This window comes from Equus quagga, chromosome 13, assembly GCF_021613505.1.
Source record: "Equus quagga isolate Etosha38 chromosome 13, UCLA_HA_Equagga_1.0, whole genome shotgun sequence".
In the NCBI taxonomy this organism is placed as follows: Eukaryota; Metazoa; Chordata; class Mammalia; order Perissodactyla; family Equidae; genus Equus; species Equus quagga.
Window position 1 is genome coordinate 86643748 of NC_060279.1, and position 22931 is coordinate 86666678.

The window sequence follows — 22931 nt, forward strand, 5'->3', positions numbered from 1 at the left end:
TGGATTTGGGTTGTTACTATTGTGTTGAGCATTTTTGTACCTGTTCCTGAGAGACAATGGTCTGTAGACTTTTTTCACTTTGTGTCTTTGTCTCCTTTTGGTTATCAGCATAATGCTGGCCTCAGAATGTGTTGGGAAATGTTTCCTCCCTTTCTACTTTTTGGAAGAGTTTGTGAAGAATTGGTATTAATTTGTTAAATATTTTGGTAGAATTCAGTGAAGCCATCCAGGCTTGCGCTTTTCTTTGTGGACAGTTTTTTGATTACTAATTCAATATATTCCCTATAATCCTAACACACGAACATTTCTTATGTGATTTACATTCCATATGAGAGGGATAAAACACTAAATAGCAGTCTAAGTGAGGTTTTGTTACTACAGCAGTTCAGGTCAGATCAGCTTTTGTCACCAATGACTCATTCAAAAGCCTACCAGAGATTTCTGCATTCTGCATCATGGCTAAGAAATCAGGAGCCATCTTTCCTACAGTGCTACTAAGCTGGCCATGCCCTGCATCTTCTTGTCTAGCTTGTAGGGCCAGCTTCCCTCTTTGGCTGGGCACTGAGTACCATAAGCTACTAGAGGAAATTAAGGGATTTTTCCCTTCTGGGAGAGATTTGTCAAGTTCTGGTCTGGTCAGTCCTAAGACCCCACATCAAAGTCAAAACAGTCTGGGTCTGTTCCCCCATCTGGAAAACACAGATGGACAGGGAAGGACTAAAGGGAGTGGGGATTTCCTCCAGGCAGGAGGCTGATGACAAGGAATGTGTTTCAACTTCAGATGTTTTGATTAGAACTGAGAAGAGGAGAGGTACAGGGCCTTCCTTCCGGCTGCCTCTTGTGTAAGTTCTTAGGGTTTGAAAAAGAGAAGTGGCATCAAGTCCACTTCCTCAATTTCTCTGCCCTCTTTCCTCAGCCAAAGCCCCCACTGAAGCCTTGTCCTCACCCTCCAGGACCATCATCTCAGCCTCCTCCCTGGTCTGCTAGATTTGTTTGACCCCAGAAGGCTCTCCTCAAGTCTTACTGGACCCTCTCCCTCAAGGCAAGTCCAAGCCCTTCACCCTGCTATCTGGATCTTTTTGGGATCTGGCCCCTACATACTTCTCCATGTTCACCTGTGTCACTCCATTTCACTTTCCCCACTCTCCATGCCAAATTACTTCTGTTTCCATGAAGAGTAAGGAGCAGGGAAAGCTTCCAATGTAGAGGTTCACATTATAAGCAAAAGGCTGGAGATGTTGAAGCATGTGTGGGTTTGCAGGAACCAAGAATGTTTCCCAGGGAGGAGTGGGTGGTGAGGCTAGGAAGACTGGAATCCTGGTTGCCAAGGTGACTGCATCCTTCCCTTTACTCCCCTAATCCAGGTGTCACCAAGGCCCAATCTGTCTCCTCGGCAATCTTTCCATTTCCTTTTTTACCCAAAATCTCCCTAACTATGCATTACCGCCTCCAGTTAAAACTCCTGTCTCATACCAGAATCCTCCCGGGGCTCCCAGCCTCAGGCCTCCTCCTTCGATTCTAATGCTGTCACTCCTTTGCCAAAAACCCCTGTGGCTGCTTGTGCCTTCCAGAATGAAGTTTAAATCTTCAGCTTGCTCCCAGCTGCTGTATACACTCTGGAATCAGCCTCATCTCCTTATACTGTTGATGCCCCCACACGTTAGTAGCAGAGCTAAGTTGGAACTAAAAATTTTGTCTCTGGACCACAGGCAGTAGACTGTTACAGTGGCACGCCCAATAAACCACACCTGCAGGTTTCACATCTTACGTGGCTCCCTACCACAATGACTCTGGGCTTGGCTATGCGACTTGTTTTGGCTTGTGATGCAAGCAGAGGCTTGGAAAACAGTTGTAATCTGGAACTTGTTCTCTTGGAAACTTCTGTGGAGCTGGAAGCTGTCAGATAAAGAGGTCCAGCCACCCTGGAGCGGTCACTGTACCAGGCCTTAGCTGAGGTGCCAGACATAGGAGTGAAGAAGTCATCTTGATCGTTCCACCCCAGTACACACCCCAAGGAGCAGATGAACCTGCCAACTGAGCAGAGCCTAGAGACTGCAGATTATGAGGAACCATGTTTTTATTGTTTTAAGTCACTAAGTTTTGGGGGTGGGTTGTTATGCAGCAAAATATAACTGGAACAACATGGATCATTCATTTGAATGTTCCTTCAACAATTATTGGTAGGTTGCCTACTAAGCTAGAACATTCAACATCATGCTCAGTGATCCTATTGCCCCAGCTCCCAATCTCATCAATTCTTCACTCATTCAGTCCTTCAAATATTTATATCCTAGGAAAGGTAATTTGTGTCAGGGGTAGGTGGGCTGAGTTTAAACCACAGGCCCTGCCCTTATGAAACTAACCATAAGCTAATAATGGGAGGAACAAGGTCTCCTTTACCCTCATCCCCAAGGACCCAAGTGGGTCTAATAAACACTAAGGACTTGGCAACACGAGGGCTGAGCTGGTGAAATCACCTTGCTACCCAAAGCCAATTTCCCTTCCATTCTGCTAAGGCAAATTTCACTTAAGTATCACGTCCTCCTTGAAACCTTACATGCAACAGCATCCACTAAGTCTCCTGCTCCTCTCTCCAGAGCTCTTTGGCCCCTGCATCAGTTAGAATTTGGGTGACCTTCAAGTAATGAACCCCCAAACAGTCACTTAAACAGTTTAACTCTCCCACGTGACAGATACTTGGATACTGGCCTGAGTCTTCACTGCATCAGGAACCCAGGCTCCTTCTCTCTTGTTCTGCCGCCTTGCTTGGCCTATACTCTTAAGATAACTTCCTGGTCTGAGATGACTGCTCCCACTCTGGTCATCTGGTCTACATTCCAGAGCACAGGAAGGAAGAAACAAGGGGGTGCATCTCTCCTCCTTTGAGAACACTTCCTAGAAGTTGCACATACCCATTATGTTCACGCATTATTAGCCAGAATTTACTCACAATGCCACACCAAATTTTAAGAGACACTGGAAAAATACCTTGAATCCAGGCAGTCGTGTGCACAGTTAAAAATGAGAGTGTCTATCTAAGTAAAGAAATGGGCAAACAGAAACTGAAGGACAACTGGTTCTGTCTTACCACAGGCCCCTTCTGCTGTGTTATAGCCCTGATTATCCTGAGACCTCCTGAGGGACATGGCCTGACCCACACGGGGTTCTCTGGCAAGTTACGGCTAACCCTGACTGACTGCTTCTCACGTGCCATGCACTGTTTCACATTTTATATGTATGAACTTATTTAGTCTGCACAACTGGCCCTTTGATTTAGATTCTACTGCTATCCCCATCTAACACAGTTCAAAACTGAGTTCAGAGAGACCTGGTAACCTACTCAAGATGACACAGCTATTAAGTGTAGGAGCTGGGATCTGGAGCCAGGCAGTCTGGCTCCAAGGCACCTGCTCTTACCCACTGCATACTCGGTCAATATCTGCGAAACTAAACTGCACACAGGACTGCTGGCCAGAGACACCCTGTGGACTCTCTACCACACAGGCTAGCTGCACTCCTGGTGCTCCCCAGAGAATCCTCCCCATTCTTGGGACACATGGGTGTGGCAAGCCCACTAATTAGGTCTTCCCCAGAGAGGGCAGAGAGACCATGGCCCTGATGTGGTGCCCCCTCCTCCATACTAGTGACTAACACCAAAGGACCAGCTATTTCTAGACCTTTATTTCTCTGTGAAAAGGGGAAAAAAAAGGAATAAAATAAAAATGGCACAGTGACACAAAAAACCACTGAGGGGGAAGAAGGGAGAAAGGGAGGTGGAGAAGTCAATGGGGGAGGGGGTCCCCATTACAGCAGCAGGAGCCAGTGACCTGGGACGCTCACATCTCTCCCCCGACGTGGGCAGGAGTGGCCCCTTCCTCCCAGGGTCACTGCCCTGTCCCACCTTGTGCTCCCCCAGCCCCTTGGGAGGTGGACAGTGAGAAGTCGGATTCCCAGGCTGGGAAGAGAAAGAACCGTGCTGGGGGAAGGGGCATGGGGTCAGACCATGCACAGGGAGTGACAGCCAAAGGCCCCCCACTGTCTCCCTGAGGGAGGGAATTGGGGTGGAAGGACACCAGAGGCCGGCATTGGCTCCTCTTCCAGCATCAGGCGAGAGACAGAACTGAGGAAACAGAAATAGGTGGGAGTCAGAACCACAGCTAGCCCTCTGCTCACAACCGCTCCTGCATCTGCCCCTCCCAGGAGCTGCTGCTCCCAGGCCTACTGCCTGTCCCTGCAGACCACTCTCCCCCGGGGTCTCCGAGTTTTGAATGCCTTACCAGTCAGAGCCTCCTGGGCAAAGTACTTGACATCTACATCCTGGTCCTGGGTCAGCTTCTCTAGGATGGGCTTGACTTCACTCTGGAGTGTGCTGGAAGAAGGGGAAGAGTGAGCAAGGCTGGGCTGGGGGCACAAGGCAGGCAGAGGGCTCCCAAGTAAGGAGGTGTACACAGATACAGACAGATGTGAATTCAAAGTCTCTGAGGCCAGAGATATAATTACTTTTAAAGTTGGAAGTCTAACAAACTAAGACACAGAATCATAAAACCCACAAGTCTCCAAGGGTTGGAAAATGGATGGCTTTCATTTCTTTAACACATTTACTGAGGCCTGCTGCATTTCAGGTGTGAGCACAGTGGTAAATCTAACACTGCTGATTGTTGCCCTCACAGAGCTTGGGCTAGGAGGAAGACAAAGACCAACCTGATGATAAGTAACAGAAAAGTGGGACGTGCCCAAGGGGAAATCCTTGGCTCAACTGGAGCCAAGAGGAGGCATCCACTCTCAGGTAAGGGGCCCAGGGAAACCTGTCTGCACTGAAAGTCAACTGTTTGGGAAATGAAGGTTGACTTCAGAGAGAAACGAAAGGTGTGAAGTTGGGTCCTGGAACCGGCACACAGAAATCAGAGGTGCAGCCTTCATGTGTCCCCTTCAAGTTGACAGATAGCTCCCCTTCCCCCATATAACCACTATTGTCACTTCTATCATCTAGATCTCTTTCATCTATTCTTGAACTTGATATAAATGGAATCACAGATATGTTTTCTTGGGTCTGGCTTTCTCAGTCAACAAGAAGTCTGTGAGAGGTGCCTACGTTACTGCATAGAGCAGGATTCTTTTTTCACTGCTGAACACAATCTCCCATTGTATGAATAAATCACAACTCATCCACTGTACTGCTGATGGGCATTTAGGTTGTTTCCATTTCATGGCTAATATGAATAAAGCTACCACATTCTTTTGACAGAAATAAGCATTCATTTCTCCTGGATATACACGCGGGAGCGGAAGTGTGGCTCACATCTAATTAGCTTCACTAGATTCTACCAGTTTTCAGAGTGACTGTACGCATTTACCAGTCCCGCCCCCACTTGCAAGGTATGAGCACTCCAGCTGCTCTACCAACGCCTAAACGTTCTTCACCAACACTTGCACCCTTGACCTTTTTTAAGTTTAGCCATTCTGGGTGTGTTTTCACTCCCATTTCCTGATGGCTGACCGTGTTGAGCACACTGTCATATGCTTACTGGCTATTTGGAGATCTCCTTTTGAAAGTGCCCATTCGACTCTTTTTTTGCCCATCTCTTTCTTGGGCTTTGTCTTATTGCTTTGCAGGCAAGTATTCTGGATGAGTCAGTCTTCTGTCAGAAATATGTACTGCAGATAACTCCTCCTAATCGTGCCTTGCCATTTTACTCTCAAAATGCTGTCTTTTGATGACGTTCCCATTTTACCAAAGGTCAACTTCTGAATCTTTTCCTCTGGTGAGCAGTTTAATAAATCTGTGCCTTCCACAAGTCTTGAAGATATTTTCCTACATTTTCTTCTAGAATCTTTATTTTTTTTTTTATCTTTCTGATTCTGGTCTGTTATCTCTAATTTGTTTATGCATTGAGGTAAGAGGTTTTTGCCCATATGGATATCCAACCGACCCAGCCATTTATGGAAAATACCTACATCCCCCAAAACTGTAGTGGCACACTCTGTTATACACACGTAGGTCTGCTTCCGTGCCTTGATTCTGTTCTAATGAGCTATTTGAATACTGTTGCACCAACACCTCATCTTCTAACTATTGTGATAATTGCTTGGCGAGTCTTACCAAGCATTACTGTGTTAAGTCTTGGCATTTCAGTCTTCAACTTTGTTCTTCTTTAGGATTGCCTTGGTTATTTCAGATCTTTGCACTTTCGTGCCAATTTTTCATTAAAGAAACTGCTAAGAGACTGAGCTTATACTAAATCTATAGACGAATTTGGGGAATCACCACATTCATGAATATTATGTAGGTCTTCTTTAATTTCTCAAAGCAATATTTTATTGTTTTCACTAGTGGTATCACATAACTTTCATTAAATTTATTCCTGGGTATTTGATGTTTTTGGTACAATTATAAATCTCACACACACACGTCACTTTAATTTTCTAACGATCTGTTGCTAATACAAAGAACTACCACCCTCTCAGCCCCTCCCACTATGTGAGGTAGGCCATGTGAATTCTCCTTCTACATTTGAGGAAACTAAGACCTTGGGAAGGGGAAGAGACAGACCAAAGTCACATAGCAGGGGAACAGCAGTGCTGGGACTCAAACTTTAGGCTCTATCTTCAAAGCTCAAAGATCAAGATGCCCAGAACAGCCTCACTGCTGTGTAAGGGAAGGTCCAGCCCTTACCTGTTGTCCAGGATGGGTCCTATTTTCTGGAGGGACTTGGCCACGTTGAAGCGGACGTTGGCAACGGGGTCCCCAGCCATACGCAGGACCGTGGGCAGCATGTGCTTGGTGGTGATGTCCTGCCCACAAACCTCAGATAGTACCTGGGGGTCAGCGAGTGGCAAAGGGGTGATTATCCAAAGTTCACGGCTAATTCCCATTTCCCCTTCCTCTGACCAGGCCACCTCGGTGATCATCAAGTCTGAGGATGAAGCTGATCAATATATGGGACTCTGAGCCCAGGTTCACACACCCTGGGGCAAATTTACTCTCCTAAAGTTCCTATCTCCCCTAACACCCTCCTAACACCACTGTCTCCTGCCCTGGAAACTCCCAGCCAGAATGTCCCAGTCCATTTCCCTGTCCTCAGATATCTCTTCATCCCCTGGGGATGGGTCTTAATTCCTAACCCCCAGGAACCCCGCCTTAGTGCAGCAGTCTCCAAAGTGAGCAAGGGAAGAAATGATCAGAACACTTAAGTTATAGTTGCTTTTAAACGTTATCCTCTAATTTCTAGTTATGTGTATGGTTTATTTAAAAGAATAGAAATGAGCACTTCCTATACACAACTAAGTATTCTAAGTCCTTTGCATGTATAACCAGATTAACCTTCAGAACCTGAAGAGTTAGGTACTGTGATTACCAGTATGAATCCTTTACAGGTGAGAAAACTAAAGCACTAAGCCGTTATTAGTTCATTTTCTCAAAGTCTAGAGCTAATATATGGCAGATCTAGAATTAAAAACCAGGTCTGATTCTAGAGCTTGCACATTTAACCATTATATGATAAATGAATATATCACAAATCAATGTATTTCATGGGGAAGGAGAGGGGTGCTCAGAAAGATTTGGCAATCACTGTTCCAAAAGTCCCAGTCTCACGAGTCGTGGGTCTCCTACCATGCAGGTCCCTACCGCCCAGAGGCCCTGTGACTCTGACTCGGGGAGCCCCACTGTCTGGCCTGCCATTTCCCAGGGACTCATCCCTGTGACCTAAGAGTCCCACCACGTCCCCACTCTCAAGCCAGGTGTCTCCCTTGAGGATCCTCCACCATCTCTTCTCCCAGGTACTCTCAGTTCCCCAGAAACAGGCTGGTGGGGGGGTGGAGGTACTCACATTGATGCAGAAGAGTGTAGTCATGCGGTGCAGGTAGTTGGGGTCCCCAGACATGGCCAAGACCTTAGGGATGATGGTGGCATGGGCCCACTCCTTTCCAAACTTCTCCACCAGCTTTTTCAGGTTGCTGGTGGCCGCCTCACGGATGGCATATACTGCAGAAGGACGAGGGCGAGAGAGTGGTGATTCAGAAGGTGAAGGACTGAGGACTGACATGGGAGGGAAGGGACAGTCACACTCACTGCTGCCTACTGAGCAGCCCCCAGGTACCAGGCCACAGGTGAATCCATAAACTCCCAGAGGAAGAAAGCGATTACTACACGCTAAATGTAGGGTTTTCTTTACACGTAGTATCTTCTCAATAGCTCCAAGACACAGGTTCCACTATTGGCCTCATTTTCAGATGGGCAAACTGAGGCTACAAGAAGTGATTTGCCCCAGCAAATTATTTAGTACTTAGTACTTGGAACAATGCCTAATATAGACAAATGTTTTATTTTCACCACTCTTAGTGAAAACAATGAGCAATTCTCACAATGGCTCTGAAAGACTGGGATGAAAAGTCCCATGTTTCACAGAATGAGCGTGGGTGAAAGACAGTAATTGACCTGCCTAAACTTCAACAGTCAGGAGGGAGGATTCAAAACCCAGGGCTGCCTGCTTGTTGGCCCTTGAATCCGCCCCATTACCAGGCAGCTCCTGGGTGATCTGTTACGTCCTCCCCCTACCCTGCACTTCTCCAGGATTCTGAAAACCAAGTGAATTGGTCCAGGTGAGCATCTGACAGCATGGGAGAGTGACTCCAGCCTCCTTTACACTCTCCCCACTGGCCCCAACCAATCTGTCTTCCATCCTTCCTGGAGTCCCAATATCCTTCTCCATCCTACTGGAGGCACTCACCGTGATCCACGAGCCAGGCCATGCATAAGGAGTTGAGTTTCTCATCAAAGAACTCTACCCCCTGTGGGACAAAAGGAGGTATGGGATCAAGGGAGACTGAGTTGAGGTTCTAGCAACACCCCCAGGGAATCCACACCCACCCAAACAGACAGAGACTTCTCACTTTCACCTTTAAGCTCCTTCCCCTTCTCTTTCTAACTGAATTCTGTTCATCCTTCAAGGCCTTATTTCCTGTGCCCCTTCTGAACTCCCCGGACAGTCCTCATACCCTTCACTGAGTCCCTAAGGCTCCCAGTTACCCCATCACAGCCCTGGACCCACTGCACCATGACTAGACTCTGAGAGTACCTCCCCTGGGGCAGTATGCCTGGCCTCTAGGCCTCCTTACTCACCAGCTGTCCAGCCAGCAGGGGCATGTACTCAATGATGGCCAGCCGCACTCTCCACTTGGCATCCTCAGCCAGCTCCACAATGGCGGGGAGCAGGGACTGGGACAGCTGCCGGATGCCGATCACCTCATTTACGCAGTCCAGGTTGGAGATGATGTTCAGCCGCACCTCTGGGCACTGAGGAGGGGACAGGAGGGTTCTGAGGAAATGCACTGCACCAGCAACCCCAGGACTGGGTGAAAAAGAGCTGGACCACATCAACTTTATATAACAAACATCTCCTGAGGGCCTACTACCGCCCGGCCCAGCTCCTGGCATTGGGGATGCATTAAAAGCACACTCAAAGCCAAGGAACATGGCTAATTAAGTGAAGCGGCTTTTTAAATCTCATAATAGCAGCACAAGAAATGTTTAGCTATTTTGAAAAATCTGTAGGAATCACAATGCAAATATATGGTATCCTGGAAAGAACAGATGATAACAATCCCACTCTACTATTTATGAGCTGGGAGCCCTTGGAACTTAACCTTTTTGGATATCAATCTGTGACAGGAGAACATCTATGTAGCCTCAAAGGGTGGCTGAAGCTATCAAGGTGCCTGTCAGTGTCTGATCCATGAGGGGCTTGACGTGCGAGGGCTTATTATTACTAGCATTTCTATTACTTTATTCTCTCTGCTAAGTTTTTGAGCTCTCCAAGGAGCAAGTCTCATTCCTATGTCTCCAGTACCCAGTAGTCTCTGGCCCACAGTAGGTGCTCAATATATTTCTGCTGAAAGGACGAAGGAATAAAAAATATTTTTGAACTGCTTGTTGACTACCAATATTAGGAATTATGATTTACAGACATATACATGTACCCCATTAACTTAAGACATGTAAAGCAACTTGTATGCAAATATACATAAACAGAATTAGTTCTTGTTAATCAAAACAGAAGGCCTACTAGATCCTTGTCCTACAGCACATGTTCCTGGATGGCAAACACTGCCAGTTAACTCTTTCTACGTCACCTTCCAGGAGCTGTGGGATGAAGGAGCAAGCATTGAAATGAATCAATGAACCAAGTAAGTAAGTGTGCAGTAAAGGGTTAACTCAGCAGATTTACGACATTCCAAAGAAAGGACTGGCCCTTGATTGGCTCCAGGAGATGATCTCTAAGCCCCTGGAATAGCCTGCCTGATAAAAGTGTCCTGGTTGACCCGGGGGCCTTTGGCCACGCCAGATAGTCTACCCTAATAAAGTGACTTATGGGGGATGCCTTGCAGCACGTTGCAACAATTTGACCTCTGGAAGGGGTGGAGACAGAGTAACTTAGGTCAGCCATGCAGGTGGGGCACCTCCATGCCTCTGTGACCAATTCCCAAGAAAATCCCTGGGAGCCAAGGCTATGTAAGCTTCCTTGTTGGCGAACTCCACAGGCGCTGTCACACATCTTTGCTGGGACGATGAGTGCTGTACGCATAATGGGAGAAGATAATTGGAAACTCGCACCTGGTCTCTCTGCGATGCACCTTTTTCCTGTGCTGATTTTAATCTGTATTCCTTCACTGTAATCAACAGCATGATTAGAACAGCTTTTCTGAGTTCTGAGGGTTGTTCTAGCAAATCATGGAAACTGAGCATGGCTGTGGGACCCAGACACAACAAGCAATGAAGAAGAGTAATGGCAATCGCTAGGAGAAGAAGACAGCCTCGGCTAGTACCTCCAAAGTGAAATTTCCCAGGAGGCCCCAACAATTCCTTTGTGAAAAGCATGTGAGTACCTCTTTTCTTTATCAAAAATAGTAAGATTCTCCTTTAGGAAGAGAAGACAGCCAATTTCCTGCTAGCCTAATGGCTAAAGAAATCTCAGAACCAACACAATATCCCCCAACACTGTATTAATTCATTTCTTCCTAAAGCCAAGGATCCTCAGGGAGGGAAGGAACTGTCCCAGTGCTAATCAACTTGTTAGTTTCACTTTTCTGGTACATTCCTTTAAATCTTCTACCATAGAGTTGCTTCAAATATTTGTGAAACACTGTTTACATAAATTACATAAACTGATACGTGCTTCAACTTTAAGCTTACTTATCTTTTCTTAAAGGGACCTTTTATCCTGTATTTACAAAAGCCTCAATTGTCATGAAGGTAAATAAGAGCTTTTTACCCATTTTTTCTTTCTCTAAAGAAAGATTTCTGGAGTGGGAACTGCCTATGTCTGCCACCGTTTTTGTTTTTGTTTTTGTTTTTTGAGGAAGATTATCCCTGAGCTAACATGCACCACCAATCCTCCTCCTTTTGCTGAAGAAGTCTGGCCCTGAGCTAACATCTGTGCCCATCTTCCTCTACTCTATATGTGGGACACCTGCCACATCATGGCTTAATAAGCGGTGTGTAGGTTCACGCCCAGGTTCTGGGCCAGTGAACCCCGGGCCACCGAAACAGAGCACATGACCTTAACTGCTGCACCATGGGCTGGCTCCTATGTCCACCACCTTAATCCCAGTCTGGGAAAATGAATTAATTTGTATGTGTAAGTGTCAGAATCTACTACTGGATAATGTAATGAAAGTGTTGCATTAGAATGAAAAGAAGATTCAAATAAACTGGGCAGACCAAGATGTGGTCAGATAGAGGCTGGGAGGGGAAGAGGAGGGAGATACACTCTCTTCCCTTAGCATGGAATAAATGCATCTGTAATACCCAATAATAAAGAGAAGGCTTTCTTTCTTGAATAAATTGAAAATTAAGTGGATTGAGGCATAATTTGTACAAAAACCATGTGAAGTGCACATAAAACCATTTTGATGGACTTCCTGAACTGCTTCCATACTCAGCTCAAGTGTGATGAAGAATTAAAGGAGGCGCTGGGCCAGTGGTGTAGTTGCTAAGTTTGCATGCTGTGCTTCAGTGGCCCAGGGTTTTTGGGTTCAGATCCTAAGCGTGGACCTACACTGCCCATCAAACCATGCTGTGGCAGCGTCCCATACATGAAGTAGAGGAGCACTGGCAGGGATGTTAGCTCAGGGACCATCATCCTCAAGCAAATACAGGAAGACTGGCACCAGATGTTAGCTCAGGGCCAATCTTCCTCACCAAAAAAAAAAAAAAAAAAAAAAAGAATTAAAGGAGTTAGCACATATCATATATCCATGACTGTGAGTGTAAATGTTTCCAACAGTGAATGGGCCTCTTTCCTTTCGCTGAAGGAGAAGAAGGTTAGCAAGACACAATTCTAAAGATGGGAAAATACTGTGTATGCCCACATACAGACACAGGGGGTCTCACCTCAGGAGATGAAAGAGAATTCAGTGCCCAGTAAATCACTTTGCCTGTTGGGATACAGGCTCTGAAGCAGCACAGAAGTCAAACTAAACCTCCCTCTGTCAATAGGCTTACTTCCCAGGCTGCAAACCATTCTCTGGTACAGAGCACCTGCCATCTCAGAAAGCCTTGATGAGAAACTCTGGATCACAGCTACAGAACAATCCTTGAGGGGCATCCGAAAATGTCAGGTACAATTCTGAGCCTGAGTGTCAGCCAGAGAATAACAGGAAAAGCCCTTCTCAGATAAGGGCTCTCCCATAAACCACCATTTACCCTTGGGGATGGGAAAGGGGAGAGAAGAAATTATTTTCTTTTTGAAACTATCCTGGTCATAAAAAAAATAAATAAATAAAAGGCAATGAAATGAATCAATGAACCAACTGAGCAAGTGTGTGCAGTGAAGGGTTAACTCAGCCAGCCTGGGTTGTCCAAACCCTGCATATTTCTCCAAAGACAGGACTGGCCCTTGCCTGGCTCATGGGAGATCACCTCCCAGCCCTGGTGCATAAGCCTCAGCGTCCTGAACACATGAGAAGAGAAGCCTCAAAGAACATGCCTTACCCACTCAAAAAGATTTCTGTTTAGGTACACCAAGAAAAGGGTTTGTAAATCTTGGTGAGAGTCAAAAGTAAAATACAAAGTTTACAGATCTAAAATAAAAATTCCAGACATAAGCCAATGAGTATCTCACACCAGGAAAACCATGATGTTTCTCTTCTTTTCTTCTTTGCAAGAGAAGCTGTCTTGGGACAGACTGCGGCTGTAGAGATAGGATTACCGTGTAGCACTTGCTGAAGGTGAAAGTACAGCAGAAAAATGCTCCAGCCCCAGCACCGTTTTAGCACGTGTGGGCTCACCACCTTCACATACAAGCTGAATATGAATCCTTTCTTGATGCCAGAAAGCAAAAGGCTCTCCTTGACTCTGGAGAGGTGTTTAAAGCACATATAAGCCTACTTGAGGAGCTCCCACGAGCCAAAGTGTCCCCATTTAAGCTTCAGAAGAAAATGAGAATTATATTTATAACAAGTTACAGATAGAAAAAGTGTGCTTATAAAAAAATGTGTGCATGAAGCACTTAGGTCATAAAATTTGAGTCATTATGAAAATTAATGATGGTTCAACCTGTAAGGACTGATATAAACAAATGATCAAAAGTCAGATTACTAAGCTTTTCTTAAAAAGGTGTAACATTTTCTATGTATAAGAAAATGCTGATTAGTAATTATGGGGCTGAGAGATATCTCCCCATAGCAGCATTTAACACTGTGATATTCTGGGGGAGAGGCAGAGGATTCACACCTGATGCAATGCTTTCTGTTGAAATGTTCCCTTTAACTTCCTAGAACACTCGTGTGTGTATGTGTGTGTGTGTGTGTGTGTGTGTGTGTGTGTGTGTATGTAAGGGGAGGGCAGGGAGAGAGAGAAACTGAGGTTTTGGGGAGCACAGAAGTTACACTAACAGGTCACACACCAGCAAATGGTGTCACCATCTGCCCAGTTACCACCAGAGCAGAAACCAGGGAGCCCGCAAACTACCCCCACCCCAACATGGTTCCTTCCACCTCTCAAAACCTTCCACATCTCTCAGCCTCACCCACTTCTCCCAGACCCCTGCAGCAGCCTGAAGTCTGGTTTCCCTGCACCTCTTTCGGCCACTGCACTTTGATCTTTGTCATTGGCCTCAGGGTTCTTTTCTAACATCCAGATCTGTTCCAGCTCCTCCACTCGCCCAGATTCGAGTCCAAACTCCTTTCCTGGCTGTAACCTGATGACCTCTCCAGGCATCGCCTAGCACACTCCCTCATCCTCTGCACTCCAGGACAACTGAACAGCCAGGTTATGATGATGTGACTGGCTCTAGCCAATGGGGTGTGTGGGGTGTGAAGAGACTGCTGGGTACCCTCTTCTGAGTCTTGCTCTTAAGAGAACTAGGGCTACTGCTGTCTGGTACTTTCTCCCTTCATGCTGGCTGGGAGGTGATGAAAATCAGAGTGGCCACCTCAGACCCAGAGAGTGTTAAAGTCAGCAGGGCTAACCCCTCATTGTAGGCCCACTCACCTACGGACTGTTATGAGAGAAAAACAATTATCTAAGCCACTGTACTCTGGGGCCTCTCTTATAGCATCTTAGCTTGAACTCCAAGAAACATGAAAACAGAACAGTACTTACATGGTCATGGACTCATGAGATTGCCCATCTGTCTCTCACCATTGCCAGTCTCTGGCCATTGCCAGTCTCTGAAGGTCTTTAAGGATCAAAACTGTCTTATTCTTTTTTTGGTATCCCTAATAGCCAGGAAAAGGACTAGCACAGAGTAAGGGCATGTGAAACAACTGACTAATAAACGAAACGAGTGAATGCATAGTCCATTGGGTCCACAAACATTCAACTCATCAGAGATCAGGGTGTCTGCTGAGATTCTAGGAGATTCCTGGCCAATCTGAGAAAGCAGCTGACCCACCTGTCACTTCTGCAAACCAAGAGCTCAGAGCATTCCCAGTGCCCTTACCTCATCCTTTAGCTGAGCCAGGAAGAGGGGCAGGAGGTGCTCAATGGTGTTGTCTTTGCCCAGGATGGGAGAGAGGCCCATAATGACGGAGGCCAGAGCCGACTTGACGTGTTGGTTGGCATCTGACACCAGCTCCTGGGAAGGAAGAAGGAAGGGGAGTCATGGGGTCAGGGAAACCCCTAGAGCGGCAAGTGGCCAAGCAGACTCCAACCCCTAAGGAGCCCCGGGACACAGCCTGCTTGTCTTTGTCCTCCCCTCCTCTTGGAGCAGGGGACAGTTTAGGGTACAAGGGAAATGGCAGCTCCTTACCTGTCCTGCCTGCTTAGAGTTCAGTGACCCCTGCTCCCAGCAGTGCCATCCCAATCCCAAAGCTCTGTGGATGAGGGGACTCAGTGATCTTTTAGGGGGAAGCACTCCCACCTCCAAGCTCAGCTCCAGGGCTCATATTTTGCCTGCACTCAGGGCAACTTCAAACCCAAGACTGCCTGGTCCTGGATGGCTGGGAACTCAGTTTGCAGCCGGCAGTCCCTAAAATCCAATATCCACCCTTCTTTTTGGTAGGTTCAGACCTGCCTTAACCCTCCCGCCAAATTCCCCATTACCTTGATGCAGGGCAAAATCTGGGTCATGATTACATTCTCCCGACAGTCAGCTGACAGATTTTCACAGAATTCTGTGGGCAGGGGAAGGGAGGCAGGGGGAGGTGAGATCTGATGTTCTGGTTCTGCCTCTAGCCCTCGGAGGCCCACCCACTTGCTGTGTTCTGGTCGCCAGCACCAACCTTTGACCTTGTGGGAGGCTGCGGCCCTCACCTCGGCCTCACAGTCTTTCATCAGGTTCTGGAAGGCGGGAACCAGGTCCGTCTTGGTGATCTCAGGCCCCACTGCTTTCTGGAGCTGCAGAGAGGGAAGGTCGGGGGAGTGAGAGGGCCGGGCAGGTGTTCCGGGTAAATGAGACCAAAATCAAAGTTAAAGGCACCAGAATTAGGGGCAAGAGCATGGCCCTTGGAATCACTGCTGAGATCTAATCCAGTGCCATGGGGTAACCTGGGCAGGTCTCTGAGCCTCAGTTTCCTCACTAGGGGGGTGCTAAGTTGGGCTGGGTAGCACAGCAGTCACGAGCATGGGTCTGGGGTCCAACTGCCCAGCTCAAATTCTTATTCTTATTTATCATCTGTGTGACCTTGGATATATCACTTTAACATCTCTGAGCCTGTTTCCCCAAAAGCAAAATGAGAACCACGAGGGTATGGACCATGATGGTACTTACCACAGAGTGGTGTTGTCCACACTAAAAATAACAATAGTTCTCCCTGTGACTCAGGCTATTTGGGCTTGGGTTTTGTTTTTGTGTTTGGGTTTTCCTGACCCAAAAGCATTCTAATGATATGCTGGCACTTCCTTTTTGATTTTTATACTTCTGTATTTTTTAAGATTGGTTACCAGAGCATGTATTACTTTTGTACGTAAAATAAAACCATAAAACGGGCCAGCCCAGCGGCATAGTGATTAAGTTTGCATGTTCCGCTTTGGCGGTCAAGGGTTTGCCAGTTCAGATCCCAGGCGTGGACCTACACACCACTTATCAAGCCATGCTGTTGCAGGCATCCCAAATATAAAGTAGAAGACAGGCACAGATGTTAGCTCAGGGCCAATCTTCCTTAGCAAAAAGAGGAAGCTTGGCAGCAGATGTTTGCTCAGGGCTAACACTCCTCAAAAGAAAAATAAAATAAAATCAAACCATAAAGATTAAGAGGAAGAGGCCATGCTACGCCTTGCCTGCCCCATGTCACCAGGCAGGGAAAGGTGCATTTCTGCTGCAGAGCTGATCCTTGAAGACCTGGGAGGAAGCAGGGCAGTTCACTACCAAGAAGGGAATAAATACATACAGGCCACGACAAGCCTAATGCTAAACCGGGCAAATGATGTTATTCACATAACAAATATTTACTGTCTAATGTGTACCAAACACTGTTATTTATTTATTTATTTACTTATTTGGTGAGGAAGATTGGCCCTGAGCTAACATCTGTTGCCAATCTTCCTCTTTTTGCTTGAGGAAGACTGTCCCTGAGCTAACGTCTGTGCCTATCTTTCTCTATTTTTTTGTATGTGGGACACCACCACAGCATGGCTTGACAAACGGTATGTAGGTCTGTGCCTGGCATCCAAACCCACAACCACAGGCCACTGAGGCAGAGTGTGTGAACTTAACCACTTCGCCACCAGGCCAGTGCCCCAAGCACTGTTTTAATAGTCTAAATTAAAACTTGCCCTCACTGAGCTTTTATCTAAAAGCCAGTGTGACCCAGTTCATGCTGTCTAGGAGCCAAGGACAGGAAGAACTGTCCTTAATCGTGGTGCTGGGCCTCCCTGGCACATCCACGTCCACACAGCCATGCTGTGCTAATAACATTTTCACAGGGAAAACTGATGGTCCTGGGAAATGTCATCCAGAAGCTCTAAGTCCTTCCAGCAAACACCAGTGGAAATAAGTATAATTACAAGAAAAGGGAGCCACAAGGCAGAGTGGCACCCAAGGCCTCTCTGATCAGACGCTGCCCATCTCTCCAGCTTCCCCTCTCGTAGGGTCCCCAGGAGTCAGCAGTGAATGTTCTTGTTTGTGCTTGCTCTCGCCTCTCAGGATTCTTTGCAATGCTGTCCTTCTGCTAGACCACAGTTCCTGTCCCAGCTCTCACCCACTCATCTTCTAGAACCAGCTGTAGCATCACCTCCTCTCCTTGAGGCCTCTATGCCCCACATACATCTGTCTGTCAGTTCCAGCATCTGTACCACTTTATTATTAAATTTCCCTCTATCTCAATGGACTTTCCCCGCAGGATGACTGCTCCTGGAAGGCCTCAAAGGTTCTGAATTCACTATATCCCCAGTGCCCAGCAAAGAGCTGGTGCACAACAAACATGTTGGTGGGATAAACAAATTTGGATCCCCCATGGAAAGAGCACTGTCCTGGGAGTCAGAGACATGGGATCTTGTCCCTGTCCTGCCTGCCTGGTGGGGTCAGTCTGACCAGTCAAACTTGTGGGCTGTGTTATGGGCTGATCTGAATCCTCTCCAAATTCCTATGTTGAAGTCCTAACGCCCAGCACCTCAGAATGTGACTTCATTTGAAGATAAGGCCTTTAAAGAGGGAATTAAGGTGAAATAAGGTCATTAGGCTGGGCCCTACTCCAAAATAACTGGAGGACTTACAAGAGAGGGAGACTAGGATACAGACATGGACACAGCAAAGACCATGTGAAGACAGGGAAAAGATGGCTGTGTACAAACCAAGGAAAGAAGTCTCAGAAACACCACCTTTACTGACACCTTGATTTTAGACTTCTAGCCTCCAGAATGGTAAGGAAATAAAGTACCACCCAGTCAGCAGAACTTTGCAATGGCAGCCCTAACAAACTAATACAGGCTACATCTTCCCTTTTATGAAAGGAGAGAAAGTCCAATGAGGTCAGGAACACACATATGCTACCCTTCTCTGCTCCTGTGGTGCTCTCTCCCACAGAACCTACAGTCTGCCTCGAAATCCTCAACACAGTACCAACCTGCCACTATCAATCAACCAGAGTTAGCATGTGAAATGAGAACTAACTCGATAATCACACAGGTCTTACCGCTCAAACACGCAATGATTCCACTGAGCCTAACTAAAAACCCCAGCTTCTATCTGTGGCCCCACTGACAGTCTCAGTTTCCCCATCTGTGAGACGCTGCCAATGGTCCCTCACCTACCTCTGTGAACTTGTCGGCCACCATGTATCGCACACGCCACGACTTGTCCTCAGCAGCCTGGCGCAGGGTGGGCATCACTAGGGCCTCCAGATCCTCCTGGGGCAGGAGCTGGGCAATGTTCACGCACGCCTCCACAGCCAGCAGCCGTACCGAGTCCTGAGGAGAGGATCAGAGCAAGCAGAGGGCAGCAGAGCCCCGTTAGTTCTGAGATTCCCTTTCAGATGCAGGATCCACCAGAGGGTGAGGACGGTGAAAGACAGAGAGCAGAACCCACCTGCTCGTCAGAGGCCAGGTTGGAGAACATGGGGATGATCTCACTCTTGACGTTGTCCAGCTCCAGCACCTTGGCGAACTCCCCCAGCTTGGAGGCTGCGGCCCGCCGCACCATAGGGGTGTCATCTGAGCACAGGTTCCGAAAGTACCTGGGGGTCAGGGATGGGGTTCAGGAAGAAACTCTGGGATCCCAAGGCAGCAGGCAGAGAGGAACGAGCACAGACTCTGCAGTCACGTGGGTCCTGGTTTCACCTGGGTGCCCTTGGGAAAGTGATGATCCCTCTCTGAGTCTTCCCTATCCTATATAAGGGAACTGATAACAGTACCTACCCCACAGGGTTGTTGTGAGGTTTAAATGAGATAATGTGTGTGAGACATGCAGCAGCCTGTCTGCACATAAATCTATAGCAAATGATAGGTGCTGAGTATATTATGAGCATATAAAACTGCTTAGCTAAGATGTTGGTTCAGGACCATTCAAAGGTTTTACTTTGCAGAAGCAACTGCTCCAGTTAGAGATGCACGTGAACGCAGATCTTTAAGCACGTGTGGGCAGCTGGAGACCAGTATTCGGGCACGAGTAACGGCTGAGGGCTGAGGCTTCCTATTCAATAGTCTGTGGAGTTGGTGAATGGATGAAGTCCAGAGGGAGGGGAAGAAAGATACACTAATAGGAAATTTTAATCCAATCAGAAGCATTTTCCTTCATTCTTTTGGAAGGCAAATCTTGCATACAAGGAATTCCCTGAGGTATCAAGCCAAAGGGGAGGAGGCTGGAAGAGAAGGTGGCCACACCTAGATGGTCTATGAGAGGGTTCTGGACATGGGCAGGGCTAAGATGGCAACACACATGACTTGTTGAGTGCTTTTATGTGCCAGATTCTGCTTTAAGCACTTTGCATGTGATAATTCTTTTAAATCCTCACAACCACCAACAGGAGGAAGGAATTGTTATTATCCCATTTCCTAAATGAGCAAGAGGCAGCACCTGGATTTAACGTGGCCGTGTCCACAGACCAGCTCTGGGCGACACCACCTCTCTGAGGAATGGGAGGGAAAGAGTGGGGCCTGGGAGCGTTCAGGGGTTTTTGGGCCCTAGGGAGAGCTAAAGGGGACTGAGGCCTGAGAGAATGGGACCACACTAAGCGGGGAGGTTGGGACTTCTCAGGGGTCAAAGGCCAGACTCACTGTCGAAGTTCCGCCTTGACAGCACTGGACACGCGGGGGTAGCAGACGGAGAAGAGGCCGCAGGCTGAGGTACGGGAGGTGAACCAGTCGCCGCCCGCCAGCCGCTTCACTAGCGGCACGAAGTGGGCCTCGAGGTCGGAGGGTGAGTGCTCGTGCGAGATGGCCCGCAAGGACTCCACTGCCTTATCCCGCACCACTGTCTCCTCCACTGTGGCCAGTGACTCCAGGGGTGGCTGTGGCACAGAGCACAAGGTCACTCGACAGCTCCCTCCTGACCACCCCAAGCCCTGGAGCCTCGCCCTAGAACCCCTCCAAGAAACCTTCTCTGATCACTCCATCCAGCCTTCATTCAGCGTGCCTTCCCTAAAGAACCGCAATGAAGAACTTCATTTAGAGGTCCTTGAAGGAGCTCCAGAGGGGTCCATGAACCTTAAAATTATACGTGCTACTTTCTGAGGAAAGGACCACAACTGTCAGTAGCTTCTCAAAGTGCAATAACAATCACTGACATTGATTGGAACATCTACTTACTATGTGTTCTAAGCAGGGCCACTAAACTGCAGAACTCCAGGGAGCACTGGTTCCAACCCACTGAATCCTATGAAGCAGATCCTCTTACTGTCTTCATTTTAAAGGGGGAACTGAGGCACACATAGGCTCAGCAATTCGCCCAAACTAATAACAGTGACAAGCCAGGCTCTAAACCAGGCCACCTGGCTCCAGAGCCCTCAAAGGGCTGAAAAGTACAGCTGTGGTTTCTCACAGGCAATGCACCAAGAGCGCACATTACTGGCGGATCCTGGGATTCGCGACTGCTCACTAGTTTGTTACTGTGAGGCCAGGAGTGGTAGTGCTCCTTCAGGGACATTTGACTGACTCACCACTGAGTCCCCAGAGTGCAGCAGAGCTCATAACACAGGGCAGGAACTCAGTAATCACTCACCTAAGGAAGGGAGACTCAATTTATCCTATCTGTTCAAATAAAGGTGTGGAGGTCTACAGTCTGAACTCCAGCTTGGCTTGACAGGTATAAAAAGCAGAGAGAAATCATAAAGGAAATACCACCAGCCCACAGGCAGGTAACAGAAGGAGGCAATGGGCAAAGGTGAGGGGTGGGGACAAAAGAGAGAGAGAGAGAGATTATGCCATGTAGCCTAGGGTGGATGGCTGCTTTCCAGCTCCACCAACTGTCACCATGGGGAACGGCTGGTAAAAGCAAATCTGGCTTTCCACAAGGAGCCAAAAGGGCCAGGTTTTTATATGTGAAAAATCTCGTTTAACACATGCTGCAACATGGATGAACCCTGAGGACATTATGCTCAGTGAAATAAGAGAGTCACAAAGGTCCACATACTATATGACTCCTTTATATGAGGGACCTGGGTAATCAGATTCATAGAGACAGAGAATAGAAGGGTGGCTGCCAGAGGCTGGGGGGAGGGGGTACGGGAAGTCAGTGGTTAACGTGCACGGTTTCAGTTTGGGGAGACGAGAAAGTTGTGAAGATGAATGGTGGTGACGGGTGCACTACAATGTGAATGTACTTACTGCCAGAGAACTGTACTCCTAAAAATGGTTAAAATGGTAAATTTTATGTATATTTTAGCACAAAAAAGTAATTAAAAAGAAATTGAAGTATTTTTTTAAAATCTCATTTACAAAAGGTTGGTAATGATTCAGAATCAATGTAACGCTTTGCTGGCCAGTGTGAGGCCTCTGCCATAGGGTTTCAGGTTCAGGATTGACCCACGGGGATGTGGTTAGAGGTGTGGAGTCACTGAGCTACTGCAGGGACCAGGTTCTTGTTTTCCTGCTACCTGGGCTGGCACACAGGAGGCTCTTCATCAGTATTTACCAAGTGACTCTAAGTGGAACTTACAGTAATCTGTCATACAGAGGCCTGGGGACCAACGCTGAGCACTAGTTATGTTGCCCAAGGGTCTCTGCCCCAGTGGATTACTACAGGGGGAGGTTCTTGCAGTGAGGTCTCCAGACCACCTACAGCCTGGATCACCCAGGAGGCCTCTCCCAGCACACACCTGAAGAATCAGACTCTCTGGGGCGGGGCCCAGGAAGGCGCACGTTCAGGAGACTCCAAGGGATGCTTTTGAACAATGAAGACCCCCTGCCCTGAGGCCTCTCTCTGAAGAAGAGAGAGCGGGGTTCTCAAACCCAGAGACCATGCAGGGGAAGGGGAGAAGTGTGAACCTCCTAAAATCATCTGTACTTTCATGAGAGGGTTTAGAGTTTTTGTCAGATTCTCAAAAGGATCCACCATTAGAGAGGCGTTAAGAGCTACTGATACAGAAACAATCTTTGTGCTGAAGCTACATGGGTCTCTGTGAAATTACAGTCATCCCTCAATATCCACAGACTGAGGGTACCGCATCCGCAGATCATAAACAAAGTAAAGTACACAATCCAAGGGTGTCTGATCCTCGGTTGTCTGAATCTGCAGATGCAGAACCTGTGGATACACAAAGGGCTGACTGTAATTCCAATTCACCACTGCAGAGAAGGATCGAGTCTGACACACCGCCAGGTTTCCAAGGCCCACAGTCCTTGCTCACGTTTGTGGAATGAATGAATTGCGCAACAGCCATTTTCCACTTCACATAATTTGTCAAAATCCAGGTTAACTGCCACCTCTTTCAGAAGGCCTTCCTTGACAGCTCCCCTATTCCATCTAGACCAGGTGCCTCCTCTGGGTTCTAAGGGCCCCTGGCCTCCTTGTTTTCCAGCTCTGATCAGCCTGTGGAACAACCACAAGCCCTCTAAG

General features: G+C 47.5%; 1 protein-coding gene across 1 annotated transcript in view; it reads right to left on the reverse strand.

Annotated features, from left to right (window-relative positions):
* Positions 1-3666: 3666 nt before the first annotated feature.
* PPP2R1A (protein phosphatase 2 scaffold subunit Aalpha) overlaps positions 3667-22931 on the reverse strand; it is a 39427-nt gene continuing 20162 nt past the window's right edge. Inside the window, exons 4-15 of the mRNA XM_046684400.1 lie at positions 20153-20385; positions 18966-19113; positions 18692-18847; positions 15724-15838; positions 15545-15615; positions 14943-15077; positions 9122-9295; positions 8730-8790; positions 7830-7984; positions 6674-6816; positions 4278-4369; positions 3667-4120 (exon numbers count right to left, since the gene is read on the reverse strand). Of these exons, the coding sequence (XP_046540356.1) occupies positions 4104-4120; positions 4278-4369; positions 6674-6816; positions 7830-7984; positions 8730-8790; positions 9122-9295; positions 14943-15077; positions 15545-15615; positions 15724-15838; positions 18692-18847; positions 18966-19113; positions 20153-20385 (1500 nt within the window). The 3' untranslated portion in view covers positions 3667-4103. The remainder of the gene's footprint in view (positions 4121-4277; positions 4370-6673; positions 6817-7829; positions 7985-8729; positions 8791-9121; positions 9296-14942; positions 15078-15544; positions 15616-15723; positions 15839-18691; positions 18848-18965; positions 19114-20152; positions 20386-22931) is intronic.